The 26,748-nt window shown below is 42.9% G+C and overlaps 1 protein-coding gene across 1 annotated transcript in view; it reads left to right on the top strand.

The window, feature by feature from the left end:
• The window catches only part of RUVBL1 (RuvB like AAA ATPase 1), a 47,013-nt gene that overhangs the window by 9,073 nt on the left and 11,192 nt on the right, over nucleotides 1-26,748 (top strand). Inside the window, exons 3-8 of the mRNA XM_003409727.4 lie at nucleotides 2,396-2,528; nucleotides 15,646-15,797; nucleotides 18,870-18,959; nucleotides 19,772-19,921; nucleotides 21,728-21,791; nucleotides 23,186-23,384. Of these exons, the coding sequence (XP_003409775.2) occupies nucleotides 2,396-2,528; nucleotides 15,646-15,797; nucleotides 18,870-18,959; nucleotides 19,772-19,921; nucleotides 21,728-21,791; nucleotides 23,186-23,384 (788 nt within the window). The remainder of the gene's footprint in view (nucleotides 1-2,395; nucleotides 2,529-15,645; nucleotides 15,798-18,869; nucleotides 18,960-19,771; nucleotides 19,922-21,727; nucleotides 21,792-23,185; nucleotides 23,385-26,748) is intronic.

The following is a 26,748-nucleotide window of genomic DNA, read 5'->3' as shown; positions in this document are numbered from 1 at the left end:
ATTAGGGCCTGTTGTGGCCAGTCTGCTAGTTTTTCAAGAGAAGCTGAATAATAGCTGGAATTTTTCATGGAATTTCCCGGTATTTAAAAACTGGCAACACATTTAGGCTAAAAGCACATATGAGACTACACAGGCCAACCTGAATAAGTCTATGGACAACCACCCTGCTACCTGTGATCTAATCCAGTACTTCCATTTGAAGAAACCTGGCACCCCAGATTTGCTGTGTGCCCAGCGTCATGTTGAAAATGGCAGAAAAAAGCAGGACTAAAATCCAGTTTCCGCTCCTCAGGCCAGTGGTGTTTGTGCTATGCTATATGCTGATTCTCTAGCAGATTTACTGTCTCAAAACTATGACCAAAAGAGCACTGAAAAAAACTAAGGGGAACTTTTACTGGGCCAATGTTAAAACATTGTCTGTCTCTACAACACAGTCAGTTGGCATAATACAGTTTACAAATATCACGTTCTGCGTCCCACTGAAGTGAGTGGTGTCTGGAGTCTTAAAAGTTTCCAAGCGGCCATCTCAGATACAACTGTTGGTCTCTACTTGTCAGGAGCAAAAGAGTAAGAAAGAAACCAAAGTCTCAGAGAAGGAACTTGTTTACAGAGCGAATAGCCTCCACAGCCACAGCCTCATTTACCCTGAGACACGAAGAATTAGATGGTGCCTGGCTACCACTACCAACTGTTCTGATCAGGGCCACAGTAGATCACCCTGATAGAAGGTGAGAAAAATGCAGAACAGAACTCAAATTCTTAAAAGGTCCAGACTTTACTGGATGAGTTGAGATCAGAGGACTCCCTGAGACTGTTGCCCTGAGATATTCTTTAAACCTTCAAGCGAGAGCATCCCAAGATCAACTTTTAGTGAAATAACAGAGTGGTACACACAAAGGATATTACCCATGAGTACAGTGCTCTAGGAGCCCTGGTGGTACGGTGGTTAAAGTGCTCGGCTGCTAACTGAAAGGTCAGCAGTTCAAACCAGGCACTCCACAGGAGAAAGATGTGGCAGTCTGCTTCCATAAAGATTTACAGCCTTGGAAACCCTGTGGGACGGTTTTGCTCTATGGTATATGGTTGCTGTGAGTTGGAATTGATTCAGTGGCAATGGGTTTGGTTTTTGGACAGTGCTCTACTAAAAAAAAAAAACATCTGTATGAAACCAAAAGGCCAGCAATTACCCCAAAGCAGATGAGAAGACAAGGGGGCCAGGAAACTAGAGTACTGAAAATGGAACTACCAGAACACAATTAAAGAGAATGTTGACACTTTGTGAAAAATATGTCACTGAACAATTTGTAAAGAAAACTGTCGAATGGAAACCGGGTTTACTGTGTAAACTTTTTTTTGAAAACACGATAAAATATTATTCAAAACAAAATGCTGTCTCCAGAGTTTCACTTTGTTGTTCTTTAGTAGTTAGCTTGTTTTTTTCCCTGCCCTTTGCTTTTTTCCTTAGCCCATGCACCTTGGGAACTGACCTTACTCACCCTCTTGTTTCAAAGTTAAGATGAAAATGGCATTAAAAGGTCATGGCATTTCCCAGTCCTGTCCCACCTTTAAAGCATTTGTTTTTCATACTTGATGTTTGACCATACATCTGTTAAGTCTTTGGTTTCTTTTAAGCATCTGCCAAGTGTAGTTATCTTAGTAAAAATCAATTTGTAGTTTACTATAGGACATGCTCAACTGTGACTTGTTAAGACCAGCTCATAGCGTCGTAATCCTACCTAATACATCATTCTTCACTGTTTTCGGACCACTTAACAAAAAAGGAAAATCAAGTAATTCATTCCTTCATTTTTTATTTCTGATGAGTTGTAGATTGGCATTTTCCTGTATTGGTAAAAACAAAAAGCAGTATCTCAAAGATCCAGCAGTGTTGTTCTGAGAAATTAGTTCATGACCTTTTTTGGATACTGAGGGAGAGTTTTGGAAGACTGTCTAATTAAAATGGGAAGATGATGTCTGGAACTTTTCTGCCAAAGGTTGAAATCTCCGCCCTGCCGTTTACTAGTTACGCTACTGTGTCTCAGTGTTCTTATTTGTACAATGGAGAGAGCAGTAGTTGTGCTTTACAGGGCGGGTGTGAGGATCGTGTGAAGCACTTAGAGTTGGGCCTGGCACTAGGTAAGTCTCAGTGAATGATCGCTATTGTAATTATGGGGATGGTTAAAAATGTCATTTACGTTATAAATTTACCGTGTCCATAAAAGTCATCAAATGCTTATTGTGTGAAACATGCCAAATGATGTTAAAACTAAAAGGACTAGATTTCAGTCATTCCTGGTGAACAGTTTTTTTTTAATGAATATTTTTACAAATGCTTCTGAATCATCAGATTTTCAAGAATATAAAACAAATCCATTTCCATTGTTTTCTTCTGTAGACAGCTCTAGCTCTGGCTATTGCCCAGGAGCTGGGTAGTAAGGTCCCTTTCTGCCCAATGGTGGGGAGCGAAGTTTACTCTACAGAGATCAAGAAGACAGAAGTGCTGATGGAGAACTTCCGCAGGGCCATCGGTGAGTGTCGTGTCTGTGGAAGGAGTTGTTCTCACTGGCCTGGGCACTGAAGCCTCATCACTGTGAAAATGTCTCTATGACTTGGGTTTGTTACACTGTTATTTTTCTTTTGGCATTACGCCATTAGCATTATGTTTGGGGAAAAAGGAAAACGCAACTTTTCTGATTGAAGTACTTCAGCAATCCGAGCACACATGGACCCCACCTATGGTGCAGGGGGTTCTTCAAATAACAAACTAGGTATAGGCCTAAAGTGACTTTTAAAACAAGTTATATATTCCTGGCAGCTTATTAATGCTTTTAGAGATGACTGTCTACTGAAGGAGTCCTGGTGGCACAGTGGTTAAGAGCTCATCTGCTAAATGAAAGGTTGGTGGTTCGAACCCACCAGCCGCTCCACAGAAGAAAGATATGCAGTCTGCTTCTGTAAAGATTACGGGTTTGGAAACCCTATGGGGCAGTTCAACTCTGTCTTAAGGATAGGCAGCAGGTTTGGGTTTGGTCCACTGAAAAGGCTTGGTTGTTGATTTTGTTTTTATTGTTGGTTTATGACTTTGGAGACCCCACATGTTACAGACTAAAACTGATCCATAGGGTTTTCTTGGCTATAATCTTTACAGAAACAGATGGCCAGGCCTGTTTCTTCCACGGTGCCACTGGGTAGGTTTAATCCACCAACCTTTGGTTACCAGTCCAGTGCAAACCATTTGCACCACCCAGGGAGCTTCCACTAAAAGGTTTTGAACTCAAGCCAAAAGCATTGTGTGCAGTGCTGCCAGAATACCCCTACTCTTGGATGGCCCTAATTCCTGTCTGGCCTCTCTACTCCTATCCTCACTGTCCTTAAATCCTACTCTCCACACCCCAGCCAGAGTGATTCTTTTAAAAACCTAAATTAGAGTCTACTGATGACTTGCATAAAACTCTCCAATGGTTTGTCTTTCTGCTTAGTGAAAGCACTGAAGAATTAGGGCCTGTAAGACTGCAGGGGGACTAGCAGAACTTTGAGACCTCTGGTGGCAACCTCATAGGGCCTGGAACTACCATATATCGAATGCCTGCTATGTGACACGTCCCTACGTTTGTTAAGGCCCTTGACTTCCTCAAGAGGAAATTACTATCAAGCTACATTTTGCATTTGTAGACACAGTCTTAGAAAGTTAAGTAACTTGTCTACAGTGACTCAGCTAGTAAGTAGCAGAGCTGCAATTTGAACCTACAGCTATTTGATACCAGAGCCTGTGTTCTAAAGATGTGAGGAGAAAATGGCCTCCCTCCAGAATTTTTGTCTCTTGCCAGCTTGGCATCCTGGGCCAGCCTCCTAACCCCATTTATTGCTGCTCTAGCTCTGGGCAAATCTCAGTTCCCCTCAGATCTGCTTTTAACTGTTGCATAATAGTTTAGTAAGGCGTTTCCCGTTTTTGGACATTTAGATTATATTCCATTTTTTGTTCATAAAAACAAGGCTGCCATGGGCACCCTCGTACACAGTGACTCTCTAGGGTAGATAAACAGAAAATGGATTACTGAGTCATGGTAATGAACACTTTATTTTGCTTTTCAGAGTGCCTGTACCAATGTACAATCTCTTTGGTTCTCGAAGTAGAATAAATATTCCTAAGAAGGAAAATCACTAGAAAACATTTAAGAAATGATGGTAGTTTAAGAAGGAATAGATTTGCCCAGCCCAGATTCCTTTTTTCAGGACTGCTGAAATCTAGTTTTAAGGGTAAGAACATGTACGGCTTCAGGCCATGGTTAGGGCTTTCACTAAGTGGAAAGACAAGCCATCGGAGAGCTTTATGAGTTTTATGCAAGGCATCAGTAGGCTGTAATTTAGGTTTTAAAAGAATCACCCTAGCTGGGGTGTGGAGAGTGGCCTGTAAGGAGAGTGAGCGTAGGTGTAGGGAGGCTAGTTAGGAGTTGGAGCCAGAGATGATGGCTGGGGCTAAGGTGGTAGTGGAGAGGTGATGGCAGGTGGCTGGATTCAGGATATATTTGGATGGTAGAGCTGACAGAATTTCCTGAGGGTTTAAGGATGTTTCCCAGGTTTTTACTGTTTTCAGAGATGAGAAAGTGGGGGAAGGAGCAGGTTGGGTGTTCAGTAAATATCTACTAGGGATACAGTGGGCAGCGTTTAGCTTTGTACCCCCAGTTCCGGGTACATAGTGGCTGCTCAGAAATTTTTGCTGAATGAGTGAGGGAAGAGGGTAAACTTGGAAGCAGGTAGAAAACAGAAGTTTTTAGCTAAGAAGAAAGAAAGCCCTCAGCCTGAGTCTGGCCGATAGACATATTTAGCTCGGTTTGCACAGTGTTGTTTTTTTTTTTATAGAATTTGAATTAGTTGCCAGCGTTTAGCAATTGAGAGATGACATGTAAAGTCTATTTCTGGCTTCTAGAAAGAAGCTTGCATCTCACATGGGAGCAGTTTATGGAAGCTAAGCAAACGCTGTCTTTGTTAGAGTGGCTTGCACTCCAGCTTGCCACGAGAGTCACCTACTGTTTTGTTTCCCTGTAAGCGTTTGAGTTTGTGATCCTTGTTCTAAGCCAGAGAGATTGTGAGCTGTAGATTGTAGGCTGAGTTTTGTGTTACTTTGAATATGGACATTTTTAAACTATAAAATATTTCTTACTGGAAATATTTTTAATCATTAAACATGGGGGAGTTTGTGCTTTTTTAATTGAAATACGACATACATACAGAAAAGTATGTAAAACACCCCTCTAGTTTAATAATTGTTCAGTAAACACTCAGGTAACCACCACTTGGATCAAGGAACAGAATAGGGCCAGCACCCTGGAGTCACTCACGTGCCCTTCCTAATCAGAATCCTCAAGTGGACCACTTCCTCCCTCACGTGGTCCCTGTGGGGTGTGATAATGACTTGTGTGATAATCATAACCTTGCGTTTCTTTGGTTTTATCACCCACCTGTATATCCCTCAACAGTGTGGTTTAATTTTACACTTAACTTCATCTGAATGCAATTATACTTGTAAGATTTGGTCCATGTTGTATGTATTTCATTCCTTGGGTTTTTACACTGTATCTGGAATAAAAAGTGGAAATGGCTTATATGACCCTGTTCAAGGCTTAAAATCTTTCTGAATCTTTTTTTTTTTTTTTGACTCATTTATTAGGGAGGTGAACAATAAGATGTTACAACGGCTCAGATTTCTGGGTACTAGTAAAATGGTGGTGTCAGACCTCGTCTAACTTCGCTGGGGGGATAATGACCAAAATCAGCCCAAAGCTGATTTCTGTGATGTGGAGGTCAGACATACCTCCAACTCTCCAACCTTTTTACCAGTTCTCACACCAGCCATCCTCCCTACAGCACTCTTTACTTCTCTTGTGGGTTTAATAATCTGTTGCAGTGGCCTCATAGAACTGACAGACCGTACTTACGGTTAAGTGATTTATTAAGGAAGTAACAGGGTACAACTCAAGATCAGGACGAGCAAGCATGCAGGCAGAGTCTGTAAGGCTCTCCCAAAGAGGAGAGCACATCCCTGTCTTCTTCAGTGCAGGATAGCTCTCTTCAGCTCCTCTTGGCAGTACAGGCAAGCAAGCCCTTCTCTCTGCCATGCATGCCCCCTCTTGAACTGTGCATACTTGCTCTCAGCCCCCTAAGGACAGGCCTCCACTTGGCCCTTCAGGACAGGCCTCTCTGCTTTCACCTTTCTGCTGTCATCCTTTCCACTGCTAACGGACCCAGTTCATAGCCAGTGTAGCAGTTTTGTTCAGCTCACTTAGCTGCACTCCTAGCAGCAGGTTTCTGCTGTCACCACTGACTGCTACAGGGCCCCTTTTGGGTCTGTTACTGCTGGCTCTACTGAAGGGCCCCTACTGGGCTTCTTGCTGTTTCAGTGCTACAGCCTTTGACCCACGTTATAGCTCTTAGGAGGTTCCTTGCCTTCTGTCTCTCTGCTTCTCTCTTTCTTCTGCTTCTGTCTGCCAACCTCTGTTGAATTGGCTGCATATATATAATCCAACTCTATCATTTTCAAGGGATGGCTGTCCCACTGGGGCCAAGAACTGACCAATCCCCTCTCAGTAGGCCACAGACATTTCTTTTGCGTAGTAGGCTAGAGTCCCTTCATTTGCTTACATAATTGACCAATCCCTGCAAAGTGCATACCAATCAGGAAAGGCTGTAGCCCAGGACCAGACAAAAAGTATCAAAAATGAAATTGTTTACAGCTTACCCAGGAAATGCCAGTCAACCTGGATAAAAGGAACAAATCCTCTGAGGTAGAAAATTAGGACAAAGGGAACTCCTCAGGACTTGGGGAAAAATCTGTACTATTTTTCCAAAGAACGCAGGCAAAAGGCTACACCCAAACCAACCAAAATCATTGCTATCGGGTCAATTCCAACTCATAGTGACCCATCGGACAGAGTAGAACTACTTCATAATGGTTTCCAAGGCTGTAAATCTCCGTGAAAGCAGACTGCCACATCTTTCACCCTTGGAGTGGAGCCGCTGGTGGGTTCAAACTGCTGATCTTTTGATTTGCAACAGAGCTCTTAACCAGTGCACCACCAGGGCTCCTTAAAAGGCCACATAAAGGAACTCATTTCACAATAAAAAAACCCAAAAACTTTTCCTGATGTTGGTACAATCTGACAGTACTGGCCTTCGTAGGAGGGCATGAGTTGGGTTCCTTAAATGTAACTTAAATGCTTTAAAGCAATAGGGAGAAATTTCCTTGGCATTGTTGTGTGATTTGCCATTTTCGAGGGAAGGGGGATTGCAGTTCTTTTGATGGCAGCAAGGTGAAGAGAAAATTTCTTGTTCCTGCCATGGGCTGAAAAGGCAGGCCATTGACTCCCTTCAAAAAGGAGCCCTGCCCATCTTCCTCAGCCTTTGAATTCCTGTGAAGTTGGCATAGGGGGTGGGGACCAGAAATAAAAAGCAAGGAGTCTGTGCTGTTTCCTTGATGTGATGAAGGTCCCTGTCAGGGATTTAGAAACCTGAGCCAGCAGATGAAACCTGTGTCATTTGTGTTGTCGTTGCCAGAGATAGCGCCAGCTCAGCCCCTTTCCTGGCTAACAGCAGGCTTCATTGTCCACCAGCCACATCCCATGCCTGCTTGTCAGCACAGAGCAACTTCTAAACAAGTATGGGGACTAGTGAGAGACGGGAATGCCTTTCTTCCCCCACTCAGAGAATTTAATGTCACAGTTGTCTAATAGTAAATATAAGTAAGCATTTCATTCGAAGAAGTTTATCTCTATGGAATATAAAAAGTTTGATTTTTAAAAAGTTCATCTTGAACGTACAGAATTTTCTAAGTTTGTCACAATGTTCTGATACATTCGTGTTGTTTGGAAAGTTTTTGTCTTGGTGTTTAGGAAGTATTTGGTAAGGCAAAAATGAAACGTGTCCTCTCTTTTGGAGCTGTTCCAGAACTTCCATTTATAAGCTATCAGATAGAATGAAGGTAGAGTAAAATTCTTCTTTAACTTTAATATCTGAGAGTCTTTGTACTGATTGGATTTCTAAGGAAAGAAGGCAAATGACTCAATGATAAGTTAATGACCACACTTAAAACTGGAAAGTGACTGAGAGTGCATGACACTATTGGCAGCATTTCTTCATGCCGTTAGGGTATTCCCCTATCTGAACAGAGTTTAATGGTGAGGACACCAAAACCATACAGGGCTTCCTGCCATCAGAATACATTTATGTCTCTGCACTTGTGAGTAGAACAGAGCTCTTCATTCATTCTTTATATGAATGGGTCTCAGCTATGGCAGTACATTGGAATCATCTGGGAGCTTTAAAATAATGATGGCAGGGCCGCAGCCTGAGAGATTGGGAGGTAAATGGTCTGGAGTGCAGCCCTGGCATGAAGAATTTTAAAAGCTCCTGAGATGATTTTAAAGGTTGAAACCATGACTGACTAGACTCTCACAGAGGTTTAGATCAGTGTTGCCTAACCTTTAGCCTTCAGTGTTTTTCGTCTGTCCGTCCCACTAGCATTATTATTTACCTTAAATGTTTCTTTATAAATCAACTTGATGATTTTATGAGTAGATAATGAAAAGTCTACGGAGCCTAAATGTAGAGCTCGATGGATTATAATGAAATGAGAATCCAAGAAGCCAGGACCCAATCAAGAAGGGAATATTGCCATTAACAACTCAGAAGTACCCTTCATTCGTGTCCACTTCCAATCACCATCCCAAAGTTAAAACCATTGTCTTGACTGCTAACATTATAGTTTAGTTAGGCCTGTGTTTCAACTCTAAGTAAATGGAGTCATGCAGTATGTATATTCTTTGTCTGCCTTCTTTCCTGCAACATTGTGTTTCTGAGATTCTTACATATTGTGGTGGTAGCTATACTATATGGTACTCTGTTGTACGAGTATACCGCTATTTAGTTATCTCTTCTACTGTTGATAGACATTGGAGTTTTTTCCCCAGAGTTTGGCAATTATGAACAATGCTGCTGTGGTGACCACTTATGAACTACAATTGTGAACAGTGCTCTATTGTCTTAGTGCATACACGCATGCGTTTCTATTGTGTGTACACCTAGGAATTGAATTGCAGGATCATAGAATATACGTATGCTCACCTTTAGTAGATAATGCCATGGCATTTCTAAAGTATTTAAATAATTTCTACTCCTACCAGGAGTGTATGAACCTTCCTGTTCTACATCTTCAACTCTTGGTATTGTCAGTCTTTAATTTTAGTCATTTATAAACTGTAGAGTAGTTATTTCATGGCTTTTTCTTTTTTAACTTTTATTATGGAAAATTTCATATGTACAATAATACATGTTTTTAAATGTGGTGTGATGATCCTCCTATGTGGCCCCATTACCAGCTTCAACTCATAGCTAATCCTGATTTATCCATTAAAAAAAAAAAAAGCAGTTGCTGTTGAGTTGATTCCAGCTCATGGCGACTCCATGTGTGTCAGAGTAGGATTGTGCTCCATAGGGATTTCAGTGGCTGGTTTTTCAGAAGTAGGTCTCTAGGCCTTTCTTCTGAGGTTCCACTGGGTCAGTTTGAACGACCACCCCTTCAATTAGCAGTTGAGTGCTTAAGCATTTGTGCCACTCAGATTCCAATTCATCTATAGCCCTGTCATTTCTCTTTTCCAAATTATACTGAAGCAAATTACAAGAACTGCCTTTTTACCCATAAATATTTCAGAACGTGTCTCTCAAATATAAAGACTAAGAAAAAAAAACCCACAATACCATTATCACACCTAGTAAAATGAACAGTAATTTTTTAATATTGTTAAATATCTAGTCAGTGTTCAAATTTTGCATTGTCTTATAAATTGAAGTGCACTTTTTTTATAATTTTATTGTTTGAATCAGGATACAAATAAGGGTCTAATAATTGGTTGATTAGTCTCATATCTTTTTTTAATTTTCTTTGTTGTTGAGAATATACACGGCAAAATATACACCATTTCAACAGTTTCTACATACACAATTCAGTGACATTGATTACATTGCTTGAGTTGTGCAACTATCTTCACCCTCCTTTTCTGATTTGTTCCTCCTCCATTAACGTAAACTCACTGCCCCCTAAGGTTCCTGTTTAATCTTTTGAGTTGCTGTTGATTCCATGTAGATAGACCTTAAATGAGCACAATACTCAAGGCAGTCATTCTTTACTATTAAGGTGTAAACTGTTGTTTGGTTTTCAGAAGACTTCAGGGGATATTTTTGGTTTAAGGTTTAAAGATTATCTCAGAGCAATAGAGTCAGGAGTGCATCCAGCCTTTGTGGCTCCAGAAAGTCTGGAGACCATGAAAATTTGAACACTTTTCTGCATTTTCCCCCTTTTGATCAGGATTCTTCTATGGAATCTTTGATCAGAATGTTCAGTAATGTTAGCTGGGCACCATCCAGTTCTTCTGGCCTCATGGCAAAGGAGGTAGTTAGTCACATATTCCTTTTCCTCCTCCTATTCCTGACTCTTCTTTCTTCCTCTGTTGCTCCAGGTGAATAAAGACCAATTGTGCCTTGAATAGCTGCTTGCAAACTTTTTTTTTTTTTAATTGTACTTAAGGTGAAGGCTTACAGAGCAAATTAGCTACTCATTAAACAATTACTATACGTGTTGTTTTGTGACATTGGTTGCCAACCCCATGACATGTCAGCTCTCTCCCCTTCTGGACTGTGGGTTCCCCATTACCAGCTTTCCTGTCCCCTCCTGACTTCTTGTCCTTGCCCCAGGGCTGGTGTGCTCGTTTAGTCTCATTTCGTTTTATGCGCCTGTCTAATCTTTGGCTGAAGAGTGAACCTCAGAAATGACTTCATTACTGAGCTAAAAGAGTATCTGGGGGCTATACTCTTCGGGGTTTCTCCAGTCTCTGTCAGACCAGTAAGTTTGGTCTTTTTTTTTTTTTGTGAGTTAGAATTTTGTTCTGCATTTTTCTCCAGCTTGCCAGCTCTGTTTGGGGACCCTCTGTCATGATCCCTGTCAGAGAAGTCAGTGGTGGTAGCTGGGCATCATCTAGTTGTGCTGGACTCAGTCTGGTGGAGGCCATGGTAGTTGTGGTCCATTAGTCCTTTGAACTAATCTTTCGCCTGTCTTTTTCTTCATTCTCCCTTGCTCCAGATGGGGTGAGACCAGTGGAGGATCTTAGATGGCCACTCAGAAGCTTTTAAGACCCTGGATGCTACTCACCAAAGTAGAATGTAGAATGTAGACCATTGTCTTTATAAACTGTGTTACGCCAGTTTAGCTAGATGTTACCTGCACTTACAAACTTTTAAGACCCCAGGAACTGCGAAATGAACTAGAACAGAAGCACTAAACACATTATTAGGCCTATGAACTAGGACGCCTCATGAAACCATGACCCTAAACCTCCAAACCAAGGAACCATATCCCATCAGGTGTTTATTTGTACGTAAGCAGCCTTAGCAGCTACTCTTTTTTTGTTGTAAATCTATCACACAACTTTTGCCATTTCAGCTTTTTACAGTTGTACAGCTTATTGGCAGCACTTAATCAACTGTGCAACCCAACCTTTAATCCCTGTGATTATTCTGTCACCGTAAATTGAAACTCAGTACTCCATAAGCGATGATCCCTTCTTCCCCCACCCTCCTGCCCCTAGTAACCATTAATAAACTTTGTTCTCTATACTTTTGCATTTTTTTGTCTTTTTATTTTAGTGAGGCCATACACTATTTGTCCTTTTGTGATTGACTTATTTCACTCAGTATAATGTCTTCAAGTTCTATCTATATCGTTGCATGTATCAAGACATCATTTCTCCTACTGGCTGAGAAGTATTCCACTGTGTATGTACTACACATTGTGTTTATCACCTCATCTGTTGATGGGCATTTAGGTTGTTTCCACCTTCTGGCTATTGTGAATAGTGCTGCAGTAAACATTGGTGTACAAGTCTCTGTTTGAGTCTCTGCTTTCAAGTCTTTGGGTATATACCTAGGAATTGCTAGGTCATATGGTAGTTCAATTTTTGTTTTTTTTTTTTTGAGGAACCTCCACACTGTTTTCCACCATGACTGTACCATTTTGTATTCCCACCAGCAATGGATAAGGGTTCCAGTTGCCCTACCTTCTCGCCAACATTTGTCATTATCATTATTATTTTCTTAGCCATGCTAGTGGAAGTGAAGTGGTATCTCCTTGTGGTTTTGATTTGCATCTCTGATGGCTAATGTCATTGAGCTAATGTGTTTGGTGGCCATTTGAATGTCTTCTTTGGTGAAATGTATGTTAAAGTCCTTTGTGCATTTTATGATTGGGTTGTCTTTTTGTTAAACTGTCAAAGTTTTATGTATATTTTGCTTATTAAATTCTTATCAGATATATATTTTCTGAAGATAGTCTCCCAGTCAGTAGCTTGTCTTACCACTTTTTTGATAGTCTTTTGATTAACAAATTTTTTAATTTTTATGAGGTCCCATTTATTAGTTTTTTGCTGTTTGTGCTTTTGCTATATTAGATAATCCATTCTTAAAATGGTCCAACAGCGTTACCCCTGTATTTCCTTCTGAGAATTTTATGGTTTTAGCGTGCACATTTAGGTCCTTAATTCATTTTGAATTCGTTTTTGTATATGGTGTGAGGCATGGATCCAGTTTCACTTTTTTACATGTGGTAGTCTCATATTTTTTTAACCTATGGATTTCCCTTACATTTCTGTCTTCTTTTTCCCTTTTGGGTAAAATATAAATTAGATGGAGATTAGAGTCACACCCGAGGACTGGCAGAAAGAAGGAATGCTGAGGCTAGAGAGCACATGTTGACTGGATTGGGGAAAAGGACAGAGCAGATATCGTGGAAAAGGCTGCAGAGAGGCAAGGTCCTGTGGTGCGGTGGGAACCAGAGGCTTGGACTCTGAATCCTGGGTCTACTGTGAAGAAGGAAATGACACCTCGTTTCACCTCCTGAGCTGGTCTCCCTGCCTGTGAAATGGAGACAGAGTACTCACCCTGGCTGTTTGACAGGACTGAGTTGAAATGTGATTGTGAGGGTACTTCCTGCTGTCCTAAGCATTCCAGTGGGTGTGATGGAATGAGCTATGTTGTGTGTGAAAACACTCTATAGACTGGGTGAGAGAGCTTTTTTTTTTTTTAATTTTTTTTGTGCTTTAAGTGAGAGTTTACAAATCAAGTCAGTCTCTCATACAAAAACTTATATACACCTTGCTATATACTCCTAGTTGTTCTCCCCCTAATGAGACAGCACACTCCTACTCTCTACCCTCTATTTCCCTTTTCCTTCAGCTGGCTTCTGTCCCCCTCTGCCTTCTCATCTCCTCTCCAGGCAGGAGCTGCCCACGTAGTCTCATGTGTTTACTTGGTCCGAGAAGCTCACCCCTCGCTAGCCTCATTTTCTATCCCATAATCCAGTCCAGTCCCTGTCTGAAGAGTTGGCTTTGGGAATGGTTCCTGTCTTGGGCTAATAGAAGGTCTGGGGACCATGACCTCTGGGGTCCTTCTAGTCTTAGTCAGATCATTAAGTCTGGTCTTACGAGAATTTGAGGTTTGCATCCCACTGCTCTCCTGCTCCCTCAGGGATTCTCTGTTGTGTTCTCTGTCAGGGCAGTCATCGGTTGTAGCTGGGCACCATCTAGTTGTTCAGGTCTCAGGCTGATGTAGTCTCCAGCTTATATGGCCCTTTCTGTCTCTTGGGCTCATAATTACCTTGTGTTTTCGGTGTTCTTCATTCAAGAGAGCTTCTTACACAGGTGGGCAGGCTGCTGCAGCCATAAGCTTATAGTTTATTCCTATTGGTGTGGTCTGTCAGCTTTCCTGTAAAATCAGAGGCCCCTCTTATACACATCATCAGCTGCTATGACCCCAGAATGTTTCCCTCCTCACCTTTGAATTGATGGTAGGCGCGGTGACTTAGAATGGCTTTTTTGTTGGTGTTTCTAGAATCATCTAAAAATAGATTTAATACCTATCAATTTATCTGTGGTGTGGCTGTTATTTCAGAGAAAGGCGCCTGTACCCCTTGACTCAGACTTTCGGAATTACAGAGAGTTTGTGAATAGGTGTTCAAGTTCATGTGTGTTATGTGTGTTTTCAGAGAAGCCGTGATCAGTGATGTACATTTGTCTTCGTGTTTAAGAAAATCTTCCTCTACTAACGATTGTCACTGCTTTGTTAGAAAAATTCAATCTCCTTTCTCTCATTTTAAAGTAAATTTTACTGACGTATAGCATGCATACACACAAGACATGCAGAAAAGAGCATAAGTTGTAAGTGTAAACCTTGATGAGTTTTCATAAAGTGAATATACTCAAGGAACCAGCACCCAGATCAAGAAACAGACATTAGAACTAAGAAGCTCCTTATATTCCTCCTAGTCACTACTTGCCATGTCTGGTCCAGCAGGCAGAGACCTGGCTTTGTTGACTTTGAGGAGAAAAAAGAAAATGCTTGGGTTTTAATGCAGAGCTTGAGGGTGTTATGGTGACATGGGCTATTACATCACATGGTAGCATCCTGAAAAATCTCAAGCTATTATATAAAACCTGCATAAGTATCTGCAGGCAGTTTTCTTCGGTATTGGATGGTCTGCCCAATGACATCCCCTCACCTCTACGTAACTTCATTCATTCATTCATTCATGTGTGGCTCCTACGCCCTAGGCCTCAGGGTAACTACAAGTTCTACAAGTAGTGACAGTGCCTATGTTGGCTGTGTGCGAGTGGGAAGTGCAGGTTGCTATGGCAGCAAATTTGCAGTATGAGGAAGAAGAATATATCAGGGAAAGGATGTGTCAGGGAAAGCTTTCTAGAGGAGAGGAGTTTTGAACTGAGTCTGGAAGGAGTTGGCTAGGAAACAAAAGGAAGGAAAGGTGCTTCAGGCAGCAAAAACATTGTGTGAAAAGGGATAGGGAGCATGTTCTGAAAACCTGACGAGTCTTAGATAACCAACAGACATTTATTGAGCACCCAGTGTCGGTGATGTTTGCCTTCATTTATAACATTGTAATCTTAAAAAATGTAAATGGTTTTATTATGTGGGCTTTGCTTTGGAAATTGGTTCTATTGTTGTGGCCTTGGAAAAATCATAGAACAACTTGGTGCAGGTGGTGAATGACAACTGGGTATTTTTTGTTGGGGTGTGCAGTGAGGGTCAGCCAGAGGCACAGAACCCTCGGCAGGACCTATTATTATTATAGCAGACCTGAAATGATCAGGAAAAATAAGTTATTGGTTTTAAAATCTCATTTGAGAGTCAAAAATGCAGGGCACAAGGGTATAGGAGTTTTGGTTGTCACTGCCCTACTGGGGTAGAATGATTTGGGTGCAGAGACTGGAAAGCTAAATTTCACCTCCCTTGGAGGCATAGGAGATGTCTGAAACAATTTTGAAAATTACGGCTTGCTTGTCTAGTTTGAACCTAGAAAGTCTCTTTAAAATATTGAAATACAGTTGTTTTTCTGCATTTCTGAATAGTACTTCCAGTTCGTGTTTGTAGTATTTTTATATCTATGGTGACACTCTTCAAAGTGCATTCAGGATGGCTTGTCAATTTCTGTGACATGGAAATTTTGTGCCTAAAAAGGTTGTTACAGAGTGAACGAGAGAGAGAGAGAGAGGGTCCTGTTTCTCACCATGGTCCATCTGCCATCTCTTCCAGGGCTGCGAATAAAGGAGACCAAGGAAGTTTATGAAGGTGAAGTCACAGAGCTGACTCCGTGTGAGACAGAGAACCCCATGGGGGGGTATGGCAAAACCATTAGCCATGTAATCATAGGACTCAAAACCGCCAAAGGCACCAAACAGTTGAAGGTGAGTACGTGTTAGTGGGCTCTTGTCTTTTCTCAGAACCCCTCGGCACTGTGGGGCTTCGGGCAGGTGGTGTAACGGCTCTGTGTCTCACCTTCCTCGTCGTGCGGTGCAGGTGATGATACCTCATGGGACCATCTGAGGCTTAGAGTTATGATGTATATGAAGCAGTACCAAGTATAGAGCTAGTACATGGAAGGACTTGATAAAGATCGCTCTTACTTTTTTGCTCTTAAGAAATTTTGTATTTTAAAAGGTAAGCTGTGTATTTAAGTCTTAAGAGACGACCTTCTGCCGTTCCATATTCCTTTATAACCATGTGTCAGAGGCCCTGGGCCTCTATTGGAACCTGGGCATTAATTTTTCCAGTTATCAGTGCTTATCTTCACGCCGCATTGAGTAATGTGGTAACAGCTGTGTAATGGATGACAGATGGACTTCCTCAAAGGGCCAGATACAGAATGCTGACTGCAGTTTCCTTACACGCCAGGGACTAGAGACCTGTCGTGGCTTCAGTGGTTCATTCTGCAGCAGGCCAGGGCTTCTTAGGGAGGCTGTAGAGGTGATAATGTGGGGAGGCCCTTGAGGATCCTCCTCAGACACCCTTCCTGTAAACCCTTAGGATGCAGGCAGCAGAGGGTCTGACGAAGTCCTCCAGGGAATCCTGGCTCTGCCGCCTACAGCAGTGTGGCCTTGGGCAAGTAACTTAGCCTCTGAGCAATAGCTTCTTTATTTGTTAAATGGGAATAATAGTTGCCTGTCTCACAGAATTATTATAAGGATTAGAGTTAGAGCTTTGGGTGTGGCACTTAGTTACCTAATAAATGGTAGCTGTTAATGTTATTGTAAGAGCCTTAAATTAGAGAAAGGCAAGCTGGATTATAGCGTTTGCCTTGTTATTAATAAATAACCATCATAGCTATCGTTTATTGTACGTGCAGCGATCTGAGCTGAGCACTTTAACAAGTGTCTCACTTATTGTCACTTGTGTTACTTTTAAATTTGTGTGTATATGTAATTTTCATCATTTTGCAGATAAAGGGACTAAGGCTCCTAGAGAGGTTAAGCAGTTTTCCCAGGATTCTACGCTAGTTAAATGGCAGAGGTGGAATCCTAACGCAGTTCTCTCTGGGTCTTAACCGTGGTGCTCTCTGCCTGCCACCTTGCTGTGTGACCTTTGGCAAATCAGTTCAACTCTCTGGGCCTCAGTTTTCTCACCTGCAAACTGAAGTAGATTGACTGTATAATTTCTTCATCTTTACCCTGTTCTTCGATTTTATTGTTCTTTGATTCTCTAAGGTTGTTTCTTGGTCACTGCTTTGTGGAGATCATAAAAATGTCACTTCTCCAAAGGGCTGTTTTTCTTTTTCCTAACAGAGTTTCCATCTCAGGAGCTTGCCTCTGCAAATATCTCTTTTATACCTACCGTCTCTTCCCATTCTATATTAATTACATGTCTTAGTGGGATCTGCCATCTTTCCAGTAATTGCATCTTCACTCAATTCATTTGGGAATTAACTGATATAAAAAGGCTTCAGGACAGAAAAAAAAAAAAAAGTGTAATATAGGCTAGATAAAACGAAGCATGTCGTTTAAATTTCAACTATTCTTAAGGCTGCTTTGCAGAGTTTTTTTTTAAAGAAAATAACAAGGGAGAAGATGATTTTTTTTTTTCCCAAATGAGTACTTCTTCATACTTCTAGCTTATGTGTGGGATTTTAAATAGGAGTTCAAATATTTGATGGATTTTTAAGTATGAGGGAAGCTTATGACTCCTAGCAAGGAGAATAGCCGTAGTAATAACTGCCATCATTTGTCGAGTGCCTCCCTCATACCAGGCCCTGCTTTAGGTGCCTACCAACCACTGCTCCTGACACTCCTGCACTGCCCCACCAGTATCTCAGCCAGTCAGAGGCAGAGCCCTGGGGTGGTGGTAGTGGTTTTTAACAGCTTTATTGAGATATAATTTTAAATAAAATTCACTCATTTTAAGTGTACAATTCATTGAATTTATTTACAGAGTTGTAGAATCATCACCACAAGCCACATTTAGAATATTTCATCTCTCCCAAAAGAAACCTCACACCTATTTACAATTGCTCCCTATTTCTCCCCCTCCCGAGCCCTGGGCAACCTTTAATTTACTTTCTATCTCTGTGTATTTGCCTTTGTTGGACATTTCATATCATCATTCAGTATGTGTTCTTATGTGTCTGGCTTCTTTCACTGAGCCCTGGGTTTTGACTGATTTTGTTTGGGACCGAAACTCAAGTTTTTCCACCACAACCACGTTATATGACGTAGCTATCCTTAAAGTTTAATCTAGAGAAATTTGTGTCTAACTACTGAATCCTTAGGAAGGATTCTGTGCTAGAATATCAAGCCAGGTACTCAACAGTCCCCAGGAGTAGATTGAATCTGGATGGTCTGGAGAAAAGCATCAGTTCCCAAAACCTGCTAATATTCTTTCCTGGAGATAAAAGCAGGCAGGCCCAAGGGCGCAAACACTGAAATTTGAATCAGAACGCTCAGGAAAGATCCTGGTGTGTATGTTTCTCTTTGAATTTTATACATCTGTGATCACAGCTGTGTCCTGTTATATGGACGAGGATACTGAGGCTCAGAGACCCTTGTCTGGAATCATAGGCCCTGTCAAATGCCAGCCATGAGATTGTTACATGGGTTCTGGCAGGTGCTCCAGTTGCGGAAGGTTGTACTCCCACTCAACCAGGTGTGGAGGGAGAAGGAGTGGAGTAGAGATAACAATCTCTGGAGTCTCTGTTAGGGCCTCTGGTCTCATGGAGAGAGCAGGCTCCGTGTAAAGGCAGTCAGATCCATGTTCTTAAAAACCCAGGCTGCCAGTTTGCAACTTCTGGAGTAAAGGGAAGGAGCAGATCACATCTCCCGACATCTCTTTTGGTTAGCAGCCCAGATCTTAAGCACTGCGCCACCAGAGCTCCCATATAGTCATTAGCTACCTCGAATATCTTACGGAAATTGATAAGGGTACCTTTCAGAAATAAATGTACTATGTATTACAGCTCTCTGATTCACTTTTTTAAAAATTTCTTTTAGCTGGACCCCAGCATCTTTGAAAGTTTGCAGAAAGAGCGAGTGGAGGCTGGAGATGTGATTTACATTGAAGCCAACAGTGGGGCCGTGAAGGTAATGCCTTCCTTGCGACACAGCACCATCCTCAATTTGATGCCATAAGGAGACGTAGGTGGAAATGAAGTTGCTTCTTCAGAGGGCAAGGGGCGTCTAGGAAGCAGGGCTGGCATCTGGTGCAGTGTTGATAGAAGGTCAGCAGTTGCCTGTTTATGTTTAATAAAGTTTGCTTTCCCTTTATCTTCATTCTTTAACCTTCTCATGATTAAAACAGCCAGCCTTTTAGAAAAATACCAAAACCTGTTTCGAGGGGGAGAGTACAGGGCGAGAAACCAAAACAACTTTAGTCATTTTCAAATTGAAATGTGCAGTGCATTTAATCTTCCTTTTATCTCCTTGGTATTTTCTTCCTAAGATATATGCATGTGGAAAGGAATGCTGCATTAGTTGGCATTCTTTTTATATCTGATTTTCAGTGTCCTGTACGGTGCTCCTCAAGTTTAATGGATGAGCATAATACTTCATATCATACAATAAATCACCCACCTACAAAAGAGTCTGAACAGCTCCCTCCGTCTCCCGTTAATCTACTGGGCTTGCCCTTTATCGGGAATTGCATACAGTTAAAGAGAGGGGGAAAGGTTCTTGGAGAAGGTATCGGGTGTTTTTCAGCGGGGTCTTTGGAGCCCCGTGATGAGCAGATAGCTTGCTACTCTTGGCAGTAGGAGAGTGGGGCATAGTTGGGGTTTGTCAAGTAGGCTGTCAGGCCCGCGATTGGGAACTGAAACCTTTGTCTCACTTAGCACTGCGCCATTTGGGAACTTGGCAGCTCAAACTCACCAGGAATTCATGTTTCTCTCTTTTTGCAGAGGCAGGGCAGGTGTGATACCTATGCCACAGAATTTGACCTTGAAGCCGAAGAGTACGTCCCCTTGCCAAAAGGGGATGTGCACAAGAAGAAAGAAATTATCCAGGATGTGACCTTGCATGACTTGGATGTGGCCAACGCAAGGCCCCAGGTACTGCCTTGGTGCCTTAGCCCTTTTGTTTGTGCGTCCCAGCTCCGGGAATGAATTGCCAGAGCCTTGGTACCATTTCTTTGGGCAGACCGGCCCTTTTCTGTCTGTAATGTTCGGCAATTAACATTGACATGAGCTACGAGTGACTCCTTTGTTCCAATTCAAATGCTCTAGTCACAGATGATTTCGTGGGTATTGTTTCTTATCCCAGCCAAGCCTCTGGCCCTGAGCTAGCCAGCTTCCTTTGTGGCTCCTTTCCAACAGCCAGGGGGCTTATGCCTGGGATTCTTTTGGTGTTAATGGCTGGGAGGAGCCCTTTGCAGGATTTCAGAAACCCTGACAGAGTTGCATCTTTCCCCCTGCCTAGCCAAATTCCCAGTTTTTTGGCTTTGAGCTAGAACCCTATCTGATCCTCACACTGGTTAGAATCTCTGTTAGACACTGTGCTTGACTGATAAAACATGGGGAAGTGTATTACCACTTAATGACATTTCTGGGAAATGTGTTGTTAAAAGCAAACAAGTATTCCCTGCTGGTGGTCCTTCAATTTGGTTTCATCTTCATCTTAAAAGAGGCTGCCTCTTACACTGAGGTCAGAATACCTCCTTAAGGCTTAAGCAGGGTGTTTCGACTTGAAATTTGATTCTTGGCTGTTCCGTCTCTCAGAGCCTTGGTCAAGAGATTGCTGAAGATTCTCTTGGACCAGTAGGTGGAATGGCTGTCCCCAAACTGAATTTGGGAAGAGTACTGGACTTTTTTTTTTTTTTTTTTTACTGGACTAGGATGGGAAGTCAGGACTTGTGCTGCTTGGCTAATTAGTCACTTTGGGTCCCTGGGTTTTCTGTGGTCTAGAGCTCTCTGATTCTGAGTTTCTTCCTCTGTGAAAAGGCATATAATAATTCCTGCCTTGCAGGGCTGTTTTGAGGATCAAATGTTGTAAGTACCCAGTAAACATTTTCTACCTTTTGTTGTTCAACATTTAGTGAGCACTCGTATGTCATAGGGCCTGATAACCAACAGGTGACCACTAAATGCTGAATAAATGACAAAACACCAGCCTTTCCCTTGTGCTGACTGTGGTGTTAGGAGCTGGCAAGGAGGATGCAGGCAGTGAAAGATCTGTTATGGAGCCGCCGTTCTACATGGTGGACTCGACAGACCCTGAGCAGTGCAGGTCAGGGCTGCACCCAGGTGGCTCTGTAGCTAAGTCTAGAGAGAATAAGCATGCAAACAGATCATTACACAGATTTTGACAGTTCCTCTGCCCCAGGGAGCATCAGGAGGAGTGGAGAGTCCAGTGTTTTGGGTCCGAGAAGGCTCCACAAAGGGAATTTGACCTGAATTTTAATGGATGAATGGGAGCTTTCCAGAAAAGAGAATGGCATTTCTGGCAGTTGGAATAGAACGTGCAAAGACACTGAGTCATAAAAGAGCTTGGGGTTTGGGACGGTTAGTAGTTCTGTGTGGTAAGATCAAGGAAGGAGGAAGTGGAAAACGATATGGCTGGACAAGGAGGCTGGGACAGGTCTCATAGGGCTTATATTTCACACTAAGGGATTTTGTTTGATTATTCCAGGTAATGGGGAGCCTATTAAAATTTCTCTGCTTTTGGAAACTCCTCAGACTTTCCAAGGTAGATCTGTCTGGCTGTCAAGAGGTTTAGAAGAATAAGCCATACCTCAGGACTGCTTTGTTGAGTTGCAATTAGGGAGCAGTGGACAGGAGCGTGGTGCCCTCCCTTGGGGGATGGAACTTTTGCAGCTGCCTTGGGAAGCAGGATCATTCCTGTAAGTCTCTCTTCTGCAGGGAGGACAAGACATCCTGTCCATGATGGGCCAGCTGATGAAGCCAAAAAAGACAGAAATCACAGGTAAGACAAACTACACAGCCTGCCAGAAGGGGTAAGAGCTGGGGGCCCTGGATTCTGATTTGCCCTGTGAAGCTCTGTGAGTGAATCCCTCGAAACAGGTCCTGTCTTTCTCTTAGTTCAGAGCTTGATGCTAACCTCGTAGGTTCTGGCTACGCTTAGACAGCCATAGAGAACAAGTGCTCTCTGACCCAATGCACTGGACTACCCCTTTGACTGCACCAGATCTCCTTCACTGACCTTCAGAAATGGAGGCAGCAACAGTCTCTTTCCCTTTGAGGTCCCAGAAATGTAGATTGCACAACCTCAGTTCTGCCGGGATAACTTCCTGAGCTGGAGCACACCAGATGAATGGAGCATAGCAGGTTCTGCTCCTTGGCTTGCTGCGCCTTCCTCCCCAGCAGACCACAGCTCCGCAGATGTCCCTGCTTGCCTTCTGGGAATTTCCCAGAGAGCAACAGGAAAAGTTGCTGCTCCCACGTGGACCTTTGTTTTACCCTACTTCTCTTCCCAGTTTTAAGTAGCAGTGGCTATCTTTGAACTTTTGGCCAGTGGAGCAAACTGAGATGTTTGTATTAGAGTCATCAAGAGCAGTTTCTGTCTCTTAACCATGTCTTTGACCATGCATCCTTTTTTGGCCATCCCTGCCTCAAGGAAGGTGTTGTGTCAAGTCTTTAACCTTCTAGGTTTGTAAGCAGCTCTCTGTCGATACAGCCGAAGGGCTGAGTTGGAAAATGAGAACCGTGGCCTTTGATAAGTTATTTAACTTCTCCCAGACTCTTCCCTCTTGGATCTCTGAGTTTGGACCTTTCTACAGAACCTTTTTATTCATGTTTCCTCCCAGAGAGGATTCCAAATGCATTGTATTTCTTACTTGGGCACTTGATTGAAAGTTAATTAACCTAAGCTTTGTCACACAGGACTGAAAGAAAGGGTCATTCATGGAGTGCAGAACAGGAAATTTGCATATGAAAGCTCATTTAATCCAGGGTTCACCTAACTCTAGTGACCCTGGGATCTGGCGGGGAGCTAACTGGGATGGGTGTGAGAGAATACTGTAGGGTGATAAGTGAGACAGCCTGGAGAGTGCATGCCCCTAACGAAGACCTTTCCATTCGAAAAACCATTTTACAAATGCAACACATCTTCAGGGGGCGCTGCCAACTGTGTGACCTAGAGGTCTGATTATCCCTACTTCCAGGTGATGAAACTGAAGCCTAGGGTGGAGAAGTCACCTGTCTGGGGTCACACAGCTTGCAGTAAAACCAGGCTCCAAACTTGGGTTTGGATTGAACCCTGGTGGGGTGGGGGTGGGGGGGTGGAAAGAAGAGAAAAGGCGACAGTTCCCCTGCCTGGTACTGACCTTGTCTGTCTGTCCTGTCCTTGCCATCTCCTAGACAAACTCCGAGGGGAGATTAACAAGGTTGTGAACAAGTACATTGACCAGGGCATTGCCGAGCTGGTTCCAGGTGTGCTGTTCGTTGATGAGGTCCACATGCTGGACATTGAGTGCTTCACCTACCTGCACCGGGCCCTGGAATCTTCCATTGCCCCCATTGTCATCTTTGCATCCAACCGAGGCAACTGTGTCATCAGGTAGGGTGTCTGCCTGCCATAGGCTTTCTTTTCCACCTTTCATCTGGGGCTCATTTTTTCCTGTGGGATCACTATAAAATCATCATGTTGTGGGGATGGGAATGAAGGGAGGCCATGTCCATTTTGAGAGAAAACATGCCAAATTTGCTTGCTTCGGAGATAGTTCTTATACCAGCCTCATTAGATTATAGTAACCAAAGGCAACAGCTACCCTGTTACTCTATATAGGGCCTCTTGTGTGAACCCTGGGGTTACTGTGTGGTATTAAGATTTAGTCATCCAGTTGGGGTGTGCAAAGGTAAGGTCAGAACCCAGGGGAAAGGTGGGTCTTTAAATAGGAAATCTAAACTCTTGGGGCTTGGTTTGGTGACGTGACATATATTAACTTCTTTCAGCCTCAGAAGAGCTCTGGCCTCATTTTTCAGATGAGGAAACTGAATGGCGAAATAAACTTACCTGTAGTATAAAGACAGGATGAAAACTCAGAGCTTTCTGATGACTTGTACCCTGCCTTCTCTAAGCCACACGTGCTCACTCTTCCTGCTGCCCTCCCACTCATCTTTGAGAAGGGTAGATGTTCAGGTTTGGGGTACCTGGAAGGAGAATGCTCATGAGGTGGTTACCCTACTAAGATAGGCCCAGAGCTGGGATGGGGGAGATCCCTGGTGCGGTGAGCCCCAGAGGTGGTATCCTTACCATCTTTCAAGTCCAAGTATCAACATTCCCAGTCTAGGTAGACTTATTGCCCTTTTGGTTTTCTGTGGTCCTTTTGGAATGGTCTCTGCAGTGCTGGGGATGTGAAAGGGTGGTAAGGAGCGTCTTCAGGCCAGTAGCATAGTAGTGAGGGAGAATAGCAGCCCCTGGAGGAGTTCTGCAAAGAAACCCTAAGGCCCATGAGTATCTTGGGACAGAGTTGGAATAAACCAGGGTTGGAATCCAAACTGCTCATTCACCTAGACTTGCCTCTGAGTGATGGTGGGCCTTATCTAAGATTTAGTTGGCTCTTGATAGAGTAGTTTGTCTCCATTGAGGTGGTCCAAAAGTCATTGTTGCTGGCTCGGGGACAGGCCACATACGGAGCTCTTATAGTGCTGCGAGCAGTGTCCTTTTTTAGCAGCAGCAGCAACAACAACAGGCTATGTCCTGCTCCCCCAGCCCAAGTGACTGCTCTTACTGGGAATTAGGATTTGAGTGCATAATTCAAGTTCATGTCACAGCATCCTGTAGTCACTTGTAACAATGCTGTCTTGTCAAGACCGCCGTCTCCACAAGTGTTTCCTACTTGGTGCCCTGTGCCTGCCCACTAGCCTGTCCTGAGTCTTGGAAAGGAGGCAGCATGGACCAGGTGCCAGGCTGGCCATTGGTGAGAGCCTAGGTTCAAAGCGGTGATTGGAGCATGGCTACCTGGGCATCATGCAGAAACTGGAGATGTGGACCTTGTGCCTGCCTTCCCTGCTGCACAGACCCTGTGGACTTGCTGGACTTTCCTTGGCTTAGTCAACCCTGGCTTCACTCTGAAAGCTGGTGAAAGGGCTCAGCCTGGACAGGTAGTGCACCCTGCTGCGAAGCTCTGCAAATAGGGTTCCCTCCTTCCTCAGTAAATAGCCTAGCTCAGTAGATGCCAGCAGAGTCTAGCAGCTCTCTCACCCCTAGACCAAGGTTTCTTAAAACACAGATCACCTTCTCTTAGTCCTGCCCCACTCAAGAAACAAGGTGCACACCTCACCCAGGAAATAAGGTGTGCAGGAAGGTGGATTTGATAAACATAGATCTTTGATCTTAGAACCTGCCCAGTGGGGACACAGCTCTGGTGAGGCAGGAACCTGGAAGATTTGGCCCCAGCACCGTCCAGGCTGATTTGATCAAGGCGGTTGAGGTTTTGGGTGCTCAGTGCCACCAGACTGATTACCGAAGTCGAGGGTATACATTCGCCTGTGGGCCTTTATGCAGATCACCCGAGGAACGGCAATTGGGATACAGGTTCTAGAAGAGGACGTTAATGCCAAGCCCTAGGGGAAGATTTGGTCATAGTGATGATAATAATAATGTCAAAAATAGTAATGATACGATGGCCAATTTTTAGCTGTTACGGATAATGCTGCTGTGGTGAACGTTTGTGTATAAGGTTTTGTGTGGACAGAGGTTTTCAGTTTTCTTGGGTGTATATCTAGGAGTGGAATTGCTGGGTCAGATGGTAACTCTTTGTTTAACCTTTAGAGGAACTGTTTTCCAGAGTGGCTGCATCATTTTATATTTATGCCAGCAATGTGTGAGGGTTCCAGTTTTTACACATCCTCACTAATACTTGTTATCTCTCTCTGTCTGTCTTTCTAAATTTAACTTTGTTTTTATTTGGTGAAAATATACACAACAAAACATAACACCACTTCAACAATTTCTACATGTATCATTCAGTGACATTGGTATTATCTGTCTTTTTGATTATAGCCATCCTAGTGGGTATGAGGAAACCCTAGTGGTGCAGTGGTTAAGAGCTACAGCTCCTAACCAAATTGTTGGCAGTTCACATCCACCAGGCGCTCCTTGGGAACTCTATGGGGCAGTTCTACTCTGTCCTGTAGGGTTGCTGTGAGTTGGAATTGACTCGATGGCAGTGGGTTTGGCTTTTTTTTTTTTTTTTTTTTTTAAGTGACTGATGTTGTCAAGCATCTTTTTACCTGCTTATCGTCCATTTGTATATCTTCTTTGGAGAAATATCTGTTCATGCTCTGCTCATTTTTTAATTGGGCTGTCCTTATTTGTTGTTGTTGAGTTGTAAGAATCCTTTATATATACTAGACCTTTGTCATATATGTAATGTGCAAATATTTTCTCCCATCCTGTGGGCTGTCTTTTCACTTTCTTGATATTACCTTGGCACACAAACGTTTCTAATTTGATAAAGTTTGATTTATCTATTTTTTTTTCTATTGCTTGTATTTTTGGTGTCATACCTAAGAAACCATTGCCTAATCTAAGGTCACAAAGATTTACATTTATGTTTTTATCTAAGAATTTTGTAGTTGTAGCTTTTACATTTAAGTCTTTAATTCAGTTAGAGTTAATTTTTTGTGCATGGTATAAAGTAGGGGTCCAATTTTATTCTTTAGCAAGTGGATGTTCGGTTTTTCCAGTACTATTTGTTGAAAAGATACTCATAGCACCCCTACCAAAAATCACATGGCTTTCTTTAACACTCTTACTGTGGCCCCTGGGCCAAAGGTTAGTAAACGTAGAGGAGTCACCCTTCACGTTACCCAGGGAGGCATTCTTAGTGTGCTGTATGCCAGCAGGAAGAGCTTTGTGTTGTCTGTGTACCTCTGGTTACAGGGTTACACACAGAAGCCATTAGACAGTGCAGCGA

The sequence above is a fragment of the Loxodonta africana genome, chromosome 22, assembly GCF_030014295.1.
Source record: "Loxodonta africana isolate mLoxAfr1 chromosome 22, mLoxAfr1.hap2, whole genome shotgun sequence".
Lineage (NCBI taxonomy): Eukaryota > Metazoa > Chordata > Mammalia > Proboscidea > Elephantidae > Loxodonta > Loxodonta africana.
The sequence above is the reverse complement of the archived record's forward strand: the minus strand, read 5'-3'. Positions and strand labels throughout refer to the sequence as shown.